Source organism: Rhizopus microsporus (genome assembly GCF_002708625.1).
Source record: "Rhizopus microsporus ATCC 52813 unplaced genomic scaffold scaffold_36, whole genome shotgun sequence".
NCBI classification, from domain to species: Eukaryota; Fungi; Mucoromycota; class Mucoromycetes; order Mucorales; family Rhizopodaceae; genus Rhizopus; species Rhizopus microsporus.
In genome coordinates this window covers 66067-76238 of record NW_019671951.1, presented here as the reverse complement: position 1 = coordinate 76238, position 10172 = coordinate 66067, and the positions used below count along the sequence as shown (strand labels likewise).

Here is a 10172-nt window from a genome sequence, read left to right as displayed (position 1 = left end):
ATGGTGCATTCCAATTGTTGTTGCGTAACCTGAGTGCTCTTGCTAGGTCCCTCTGTAGATATCTCACATGAAGCAGTGCTTCTCCAATCGCCGGTATCATGGCAGTTATCTTCGCAATAAGGCTCGCTATCCATCGACATGATTTCTGTTCCTTGCTGTTCAGCAGTTGTCGAATCCTGGTATTTAATTTTTGGATTTTTACCTGTGGAACTTGTATGGTCATGCCTTGAGAATTGAACAGGAAGCCAAGGAACGACTGTGCTCGTTGAGGTACCAAGGTGCTTTTCTCTCTGTTGATCAAGAAACCCAATTGTTGTAAACAATTGTTCAGATTGATCATTGGACATATTATTACCACGATGCGCGGCGCGAAAAAGATCTAAAGAAATAGGAACCGAAAAAAAAACTTTATCATATATTATCTGAAATAAAGCGTGGCACGAAAGAGCCTTTACCACCTCATCGGAACCTGGAACGGAGGCAACAATGATTGGGATAAGTATGACTTCCAATCGAAGTATCACCAACACAAAACACCAACTTTCTGTCGAATTTTTTCACTATTCAAGAACTAAATAAACGACGACCGATATTGGACTGTCAACAAATCAACAACTTCATCCAGTGCCATCATTTCAAAATTGAAGGGATACCAGCACTGAGAGATTTAGTAGAACCAAACGATTACATTGCCAAAATAGACTTGAAGGACGCTTACGTAGTAGTTCCACTACATCAACAATCCCGCAAATATCTATCGTTTCAACATCATGGGACGGTTTATCAATACAAAACACTAGCGTTTGGGACGTCAGTAAGCCCAAGAGTTTTCTCAAAAATGATGCGTTTTGCGACCGAACCTCTCAGGAAACAAGGTATTCGATTAGTTTATTATTTAGACGATATATGTTTATTAACAAAATCAAAAGAAGAGATGAACAAGACCAGTTCGCAGGTGATTTCTCATCTGAAGAATCTAGGATTCATTATCAACAGAGAAAAGAGCAACTTAAATCCATTACAGCAACAGGAATTTCTGGATTTCCAGCTCAATACCAAGAAGATGTCGATATCTGTACCGACAAAGAAGATCACCAAATTGATCTCGAGAATCAAACAAGCCTTACAACCCGAGATCAGATCATGCAGATGGTATACCAGCTTTCTGGGCAAAATGACTTCAATGATTCCTGCAGTAGGAGAGGCCATATTACATATCAGACACCTACAGAGAGATTTAGCAACCAGCCTACGCAATCATTCTCATCAGTAGAATTCAAAATTTTACAGATCGGAGGAGAGCAAACAGGAACTATTATGGTGGACAGAACACACCACACAAAAGAACGGACTGCCAATCACGAAGGTGAGTTCACAACCGCAACTAATCATACATGTAGATGCATCGGATATTGCATGGGGAGTCACATCAAAGGAACTTCAAACCACGGGTTATTGGACGACAGAAGAGAAAAACCAATCTATCAATGTACGAGAGCTAAAAGCAATATTATTCGCAATACAACTTCACGCAGTAAAATTCAAAAAGTCTCATCTAAAAATATATACCGACAACATAACCGCACTAAAATTCGTAACCAAATCAGGTGGTACCTCGTCACCGATTCTTCAAGACCTGGCAGTTCAAATACAAGAGCTTTGCAATACATACAACCTGACAGTAGACTATCAGCATATACCAAGGAAAGCGAACATAGATGCAGATCACCTGAGCAGACAGACAGAGAAACCACTCTACGAAATGACCATTTCGAAAAAGATATTCCGAAAAATTCAACAACTTTGGGGACCGATGACAATCGACGCCTTCGCCTCGAGGACAAACCACCAATTACCAATCTTTTGGAGTTTCCGTCCGGATTCGGAAGCGGCAGCGGTGGACGCTTTTCAACAACAGTGGACGAAAAAAGGGATGTATCTATTTCCGCCGTGGGAATTAATTTCTCGAGTGATTCACAAGATAAAGGAACAGAAACTCACACAAGCGACACTGATAACACCTCAGTGGGAGACCCAGTATTGGTTCCCCATGCTACTGAGGATGAAGCAACTGTCACCACCAATAGAGTTCAAGATCAACAGGTGGAAAATGATAGGATGGAATTTATCAACCAAAAAAGGAAGCGTGATGGTCTAAACCAAGATGATATTGAGTTTTTAGCACACAAGCATCGAAGTGCAACAATAAAAACTTACAACTCAGGCTGGAGAAAGTGGAAACAATGGTATGATACACAAACACCGAATATTGATCCGCTTGCGTATAGCGAAGACAGCGTTTTTCGTTACTTAATGGATAACCGCCACTTATCAGCACGAAGTTTAAATGGACTAAGATCCAACATAGCATCCGTGTGGAAATTACAACATCTAAATAAACAACCGATAGCTGAACAATCTTTAATAGTAGAATTTTTTGCAGCTAAACGAAAAACAGAAATATTCATACCAAAACCAGAACAACTTACGACTTGGGATACAGATCAAATCTGCACTTACATCAAGAAAACATGGCCAGTCAGTAATGAACTTTTTTTACACAATTTACAATTAAAAACCTTAGTACTCTTGTGTTTGGCAACCACGGGACGCCCTCGTTCAGATCTGGGACGTCTACAACGTCAACATATCCAACTAACTTATAAAGAACAAAAAGTGGAAGCCACAACGTTACATTTTACTGAAGCAAAGGAAACACAAGTCAAGACGAGTCAGTTCGGGCTTGTTGAAAATAGTGAAATGTGTCCGACTACTACTTTACAACTATTTCTACAAAAAACCAAGGACATTCGTGAACAACTTCCAGAGGATCACACACTCTTCTTAACATATTTAGATCAAGACAAACCATCCACATCAATCAGACCAGCAACAGTAGCCAGTTGGTTATCAACGATAATGAAGAAATCAGGTATCAATATCAACATATACAAACCCCATAGTTTCAGAGCAGCATCTAGTACTAAAGCAGTGGAAAAAGGTCATGGAATAAAAGAAGTTAAGCAACATGCAAATTGGAACCAGAACGCAAACACGTTCGAAAAATATTACTATAAGCCATTGACTCAACAAACAGACAGCACACAAATTATAAATTCAATTTTTTCTCAATCGGAAAACCATATCACATTGAATGACGGAGCGGAGCCAACAAGGATTGTTGTAGGCACGACCAACAATACAGAAGTTGGCGAAGCGAAGTCAAAAAATGTGATACATCCGCCCAATTGGTATCAAACATGGTTTCAAAGGTTTTTTAACTAATTATTAAATTTCTTATAAATATGTATTACCCCACCCCATAAAAACAAAATTGAATTATTTAGCTTAGCATTTGAAGGTATAAAGAAGAAAGGGGATCATTTAGTTATTATTACTATATATTATTTTATTAAAAAAGGAAAATAAAGCGCGGCTCTTGGAGCCTGTACCACATTTTCTGACTTCGCTTCGCCAGCTTCTGTATTTTATGTTGTCAGTTTGATCAACAAAGGTCACTCAGCTCAGGTGTAATTTCGCATTTGATATCAGAGAGCGACTGGGCAGTCTTAAGTTAGACAGAGACTTTGGTAGCGTGAAGTTGTATTGGCTTTCTTTTAATACGCCCTTTTGATGATACTAACAAATACTGCTTTGCACCAAATATTACAACATTATTTCCAAGAATACAAGGGAGTTCCTGATACGATGAGTCCTGTTCAATCATATTCTTGGGCAACGATGATATACATTTTTTTTCATTTACAAATTAAAAACAAGTATTGGTAATTTTGTCCCCAGTCGGCACGAAACCTCCACATATCAAATTAATGACAAAAGAAGCATCGCTTCCATCCCGAAGGATGTAAGGAAGACGTTTCCCTCTTGAATGCGTAGAGATCAAAAGATCCCTGGCAACGAAACGCCGAGGCCATAAATGACAAGGCGTTCCATCGTGGCTGCATTCTTAAAGATTCTTTTTGATAAAGAAAAAAAAAGGAAAAGAAAGCAAACACTTGATTTTATACCTTTTTTTGAATCAAAAAAAATTTTTCCATCTTGATGACTTGTAATTTTGCTTAACACTCGGAACGGCGCTTCAAATTCATGCTTGGTTGCTGTAACATAGTCATAACAAGAGATATTGGTATTTAACAATACAAGGCCATCTCTCTTGTACATTCTTTATTATGACAATCTTTGTCAATGAATTATATTGCAGTAATAGGATATATTGAGCCATAAAAAGGTTTATAACAACCCCGAGTCTGTTAGCTTTCACTTCATATTACAGAGAACAACAATATCACTATTGGGGAAGCAGCTTTTTAGAAACATGGCTAATTCCTATTCTTTGAAAGCTCCCAGCTTATCCTTTTTGTCATTTTTGCAGGTATCACCAACATAAAAGAAATACTACAGGGATTATGATCGAGATGCTTATAAAAACGTCATTTGCTATTTTATAATACGCTGTCAAATGCTGCCAAGTGCTCAGCCTCGTATCGAAGGTACTCCGTGTTTAGTAGAACAAACAATGCGCTTTTTTTTTCTCTCTCTTATGCAATCAGACTATTTATTTGTATAGAAAAAAAAAAAAAAAAGATCAAGATCGTTGACGGATAACCAACTCCAAGAACTAAAATTAAGTATGAGTATTGTTCCCCTTTACTTCATTCTCTCCCTCTGTCTATCTTACCTGTTCATAGTTAATTTGAATCCAACCGTCATTGTCTGTGTCAAACTGCCTGAACGAATCCGTCAATGTCTTTACTGTAACACATGCTTGAACAAAGTTATCAAACGTAATGTTTCCTTTGCCTGTTGAATGTCCTAAGGAGGTCAGTACATACCAAGTCTATAACCAAAATGATAACATCTCTCACTTACCGTATTTATCAAATTTCTGCACTAGAACACTTATGAATCGATCTGATAAGTTGTAGCCGAATGTTTTTAATGCCATGCTCATTTCAGCTTGATCAATATTGCCCGAGTTGTCTCGATCAAAGGTTTGAAAGCACTTCTTCCAGTCTTCGATATATCTCCATAATCCAGCAAATTCATTAAAGTCTATCGTGCCACTATTATCTTTATTGCCATTTAGCCGTTGAACTAGTCTATATAGAGCTGCTATGCGTTTACCTTTATCAAACATGTTAACCATTGTACGAACAGTCTCAATATTAAAAGGACTCCAATCTCCATTCACCAAAGCGCGTTGAAGTTCATCTACCGATAGTTGACCCGAGTGATCTGTGTCCACAGCTGTAAACCAACTCCATAATTGTGGGTCAGCACCAGGTGGACAGCCAGGTGGTCCAGGTGGACGGCCTAGAGATGAGTTTAGTCATCTGTTCATAAAGTAGATACATGATCATATATTTACCATAGCTTTGTTGAGGTGGGTATCCACCCTGACTCATAGGAGGTCTACCATAGGCTCCATAGCCTTGTTGTTGCTGTTGAGGCGTACCAGGTGGAGGGTAATTTTGATATCCACCTTGCTGATATTGATAGCCTCCTTGATTACCGTATCCGTATTGATTATTATATGCCATTTTTCTTAATAAAAAAAAAGAAATAAAAAAGAAAAGCCAAGAAAAGAGGAAAAAGAGAATAGAAATTTCATGGAGCTACTGAGCGGACTTCATAATTTAGTATTCTTTAGCTCATGCGCCTCATCTGTGCGAAATACAAGTTTTGCTAAGTAACTTGCATCATTTGCTTAGTTGCCCAGTCAACAGAACAGGTATCAACCTATCACTGTATTGATATATATTTATAAAGTACACAGGTTGAGCAAATTGACAACAATTAAAAAAAAAGAAAGAGAGAGCAGTAATATAGGTCAAAAAAAAGTTCATGCGTCCATCTTTGGTGATACATTTACAAAGTGTTAAAGGAGAAGGGTTTATAATGCATTTAATACGCTAAATGACTCAAGTGATACCTAGAAATTTCCTTTCATATCAGGGCGACCACTTATGACCAACGTCAAAAACTATCAAATGTGTTAACAATAGTTACTAAATCAAAAGAGTATACTTACATCTTCATAGTTGATAGTGATTGAACCTCTATTTTCATAATCTCTTGATCTGAATAGGTTTGTTAGTGTTGATAATGTTACACATGCTTGTACAAAATTATCAAAAGTGATCTCGCCATTGCCTATTAGTGTTTGATAAATAATAGTAGGGCCAGTAGAGGGTTGGTTTTACCATATTTGTCAAAGGATTGAACAAGCATATTCACAAAGTGGTCACTCACATTAAACCCAAATGTTCTCAGAGCATAACCCATCTCATAACGATCAATGCTCCCAGAATTATCTCGGTCAAAGGTTTTAAAGCACTGACTCCAATCTTCAACGTACTTCCATAATCCTTTGAATTCTCGAAAATCGATCGTGCCATTATTATCTGTATCGAATATGTTTACCATCATACGCACCGTCTCGATATTGAACGGACTCCAGTCTCCATTCACCAAGGCTTGTTGTAGCTCATGAACAGAGATGGATCCTGAACGGTCCGTATCGACTCGTTGAAATAAGTTCCAAAGATATTGCTCTCTTCTATCATTTGCCGCTAAGCAGGAATAAGTTTTCTCATAATTCTTTTTTGGTTTATTCAACTTACATAGCGTATGACTACGCTGTAGTGGTGTATGTTGTTGAGGTGGATAAGATGAATAATAGGGTGTCTGTGGTGGAGGGGCAAAGCCTTGGGGGTTGTGTTGGCTGTTTCTAAAAAATCCAGACATTAAAAAGGAATCTCTTTGCAATAAAAACTCCACAGAAGGATTTTTGTTCATAAATAGGGGAGAGAAACTAAAATGATACACTATTGGCTAGCGGTCATTTACCCTGACCCAGGTTCAGCATTAACAAGGATTTTTGTAGATGAATCACGTGAACCATCATTCACAACTTTAACATGCGGTGCACACCACACCTACACGACGCTATGTACAACAGTAAAGCATAAGTATAAGAGAAGAGTCTGTAATAGCCTCTCATGGTCTAAAATCCTCTTTCTCTCATATCCGTATATTGAACTTTCTTTGTTTGTTGCTGCTTCACAGACCAAGTATATAGTTTGAGACTCTATATTGTGTGATAAGATAAACGATTTTTTATGGTCAGATATACATCATTTTTTAAATATTGCACTTTGAGATGTATTAGTGACGCGACTATTGCACTCGGCCTCTGACTTGCTTGTTTTTCAAAGACAAAAACAGTACGAACCTAACAACAATAATAGACTTTTGCAATAATGGTACAAGGCATTCTCAACTTTTTGCCAATTCACTTGCATCTTGAGAATTATTTGCTCCAGTGGATGTAACAACTTTTAATCAAGTTCTATCAGAATTTCGTTGTAATCTCACGATTAAATCAAAGTTGCAATTTGTGAAAAAAAAAAAAAAAGTTCACTGGCAGCGTGTTCTTTCTCTTGAAAGAGGCGATACCTGGTAAATATTTTTACCGATAAGCCGCATTCTTCACAATAGTAAAATATGCTTGTCACAATTAAAAATTTTTCTCCACTTGTAATCGCATATAAATTAAGCTTGCTCCCTTTTTCTTTCTTCTCTTTTCTCTTTTGCAGCAACAGGGAAGATCCGCACTTGACGTTACTGATACATACGAGAATGCTTGTCATTCAATCCCATTATGAAAACGTTAGGGAAGGTCTCCAGACTGGTAGGATCCTTTTTTTATAAGAAGGATCTGTATCTGTAATGGATACGTACATGGCGTTGCCCTTGGCAATGCTGCATTTTAACTACCCTTGCATTTACCAAGTTGTGAGTAGTAAGGGAGAAGTGAAATGCGTATTTACTGGTCATAGCAAAAAGTTATTGCGGATACTACCTCGTAATGTAGTTAACAGAATGGAGACTACTCTCCCAAGTTGCTACCCTTTTTTTATATATAAATTGTAAATGAAAAAAAAAAAAAAAAAAAAAATGAAAAGATTTTATTGTTGTGTTAATCAATATCAATGTCCATTGACTCATCTGCATTCTTGATGGTCAACTTTGGGTTTTCACCTAATAAGCCAGTCAGTCTATCTCTCAAGATTGCAAATGGTGTCCAAGATAAATTTTCCGGCTTGACTTGAATGTAATTCTTTTGATTTACGTAATTTAGATGACTTTCAATGAGCTGAGGGTTGATGGATATTGAATATGATTTTGTATTTGTATCAAAGGTTAGCATTTGGTTGTTTTCTAATGTGGAGATGATATCGTCTGGTGTGAGACCAGAATGACGTGATAGGTCTATTCATGGGTTGGTACTTGTTTCCGTAGTTTATAAACACATATACCTTCTATACTAATTGGATCTCGTTGATCTTTTAGATGCTTAAATACGACCGTCTTCCAATAGCTTCGATAACTTAATAAACCCAAGTCAGATAGAGGTCGTTCAGGTGTACCAATCTTGTTTTCCTTTTTTGATAATAAATAGCCTTTTGTTATACATTATGGTTACTAAGGATACAATATGCACAAGTTAACACTTACTGAAATCTATCAAGAATTGACCATATCCTTTTCGTTGAAATACAGGCAGTGTTAATATACAGGATACATTGTAGTTCATGGATGATCGCTTTTCCTTTGAAAAATAACCCACGAAATGATACCCATGTTCATCTGCCTCTGTCATGATGTAAAATAGAAAAGGTTCAACGTCGTAGTAAAGTGTCTTGTGGTCCAAAAACATCTTCGCCATCAAACATAGATTTTGACAGTACATCTTGTTCTTCCTACCATCCACTTCAAATATTGATACTGCACCATCTCTATAGATCTCATCACCTGGTGGGTGTCTAGCTGTGCATTTCTTTTTATGTCGACCAGCAACAAAGCTACTTTTCATGTACTTCATACAGTATTCGCAAATGTAAAGAATGTAGCTCTGAGCATACTCTTCAGGATAAGGCGCTATATACCATGTGTCAATCATGTAACGACCGAATGAGATTGTTGTGATCTTGGGTATTTCCGTGTCACTATTTGCTGGTTTCACAGGCGATTTCTTTTGTAAAGAACGATCAATGAGTGATAAAATAACAAACAAGGATGCTTACCTTTTCTGCCTTTAGTTTTGCCTTTTCAAATTGTTCCCTATCTCTTTCTTTGGGTGTACCTCGTTCAATACTGGCCTCTTCTTCTGATAGTTTATAACCAAATGTTTTATAAAACATCTCCTCCTCTTTACTTAATCCAAACTTTTGTTTCCTTCCACGTTTTGATTGACGATCATCCTCATTCACAGTCAATCTTAATCTGAGCCTCTTTGCGGATGAAGATGATTTAGGTTCTATATTCTCATCCTGTTGTCTAGGTTGTTTCATTTCCAAATATTTCACAGTGGGTGTTGGACATTTTCTTAATCTGTATGTCCTGTTATCCTGTAACGAATCACACACTTGTTTGGCAGGGGATGAAGGTGGTGATGGCATACTTAGGCATTGATTACAGTACCAATCGTCTATTGAAATAATTAATATAAACAAATATGCAAATATGTATGTTACCTTTGGGTATATGTCTTAATGGTGGATTGCAGCAAAATGTATGATAACCTCTGTCACAACTGCTGCAAATAACAATTTTATCCTTTTTTTGTAATTGTAAGAAAAGGAAAAAAAAAAGAATAAAAATTTTTTTCTCTTTTTTTTTTTTTTAATTTTACCTCTACATTTTTTGATAAACAAACCAGGCAACTTTTACAGTCAACACATTGCCAGTTGTAAGTCTGAACAATCTCTGCTGTTATATCATTTAATTCAGTGCATAAAGCATGAACTATTTGTATATGTATAAGTTACAAAAGAAGGTAACATGATATCGTTTTTTCTTACCGACCGTTACGATGGCAATCATGGCATTTGAGCATCACTTGTCTTATGCCTTCTGCGTCAAAGTCAAACTCACCGTTACAACGGAAGCATATGCCTAGAGTGTACTATTTTACAAGTTATTTAATATTCATATTTCCTTTTTCTTTTTTTATTTACTTACGTCCACTTGTCGTCGTTGCCTTGTATTCATATTAAAAAAATTGATTAAAGTATAAAATAGAAATAATAAAAAAAAAAAAGAAGAAAAGAGAAAGAAAAAGGAAAGAGAGAAAAGAGAGGGAAAAT

General features: G+C 36.9%; 4 protein-coding genes across 4 annotated transcripts; all 4 read right to left on the bottom strand.

Moving 5' to 3' along the window:
• Positions 1-29: 29 nt before the first annotated feature.
• RHIMIDRAFT_295961 (uncharacterized protein) lies at positions 30-347 on the bottom strand (the record flags this gene model as incomplete). Its single annotated transcript, XM_023614229.1, has 1 exon — positions 30-347. A coding segment is annotated over one exon (318 nt), but the record flags the coding sequence as incomplete, so codon positions are not given.
• Positions 348-4588: 4241 nt separating this feature from the next.
• Positions 4589-5805, bottom strand: RHIMIDRAFT_232081 (EF-hand). Its single transcript, XM_023607712.1, has 5 exons — positions 5390-5805; positions 5146-5334; positions 4891-5091; positions 4700-4833; positions 4589-4639 (listed from the first exon to the last, which is right to left on the bottom strand). Exons 1-5 carry the CDS (start codon positions 5559-5561, stop codon positions 4607-4609), a joined length of 729 nt encoding a protein of 242 aa, XP_023461116.1. The 5' UTR covers positions 5562-5805; the 3' UTR covers positions 4589-4606.
• A 148-nt stretch (positions 5806-5953) lies between these two features.
• RHIMIDRAFT_249310 (EF-hand) lies at positions 5954-6768 on the bottom strand (the record flags this gene model as incomplete). Its single annotated transcript, XM_023610603.1, has 4 exons — positions 5954-6004; positions 6053-6174; positions 6225-6593; positions 6645-6768. The coding sequence occupies 4 exons, from the start codon at positions 6766-6768 to the stop codon at positions 5954-5956; spliced, it is 666 nt and encodes a 221-aa protein (XP_023461115.1).
• Positions 6769-7962: 1194 nt separating this feature from the next.
• On the bottom strand, positions 7963-10165 carry RHIMIDRAFT_274776 (uncharacterized protein). Its single transcript, XM_023612497.1, has 8 exons — positions 10048-10165; positions 9888-9991; positions 9719-9831; positions 9561-9642; positions 9111-9514; positions 8542-9058; positions 8343-8486; positions 7963-8295 (listed from the first exon to the last, which is right to left on the bottom strand). The coding sequence occupies exons 2-8, from the start codon at positions 9907-9909 to the stop codon at positions 8003-8005; spliced, it is 1575 nt and encodes a 524-aa protein (XP_023461114.1). The 5' UTR covers positions 9910-9991; positions 10048-10165; the 3' UTR covers positions 7963-8002.
• Positions 10166-10172: the final 7 nt, after the last annotated feature.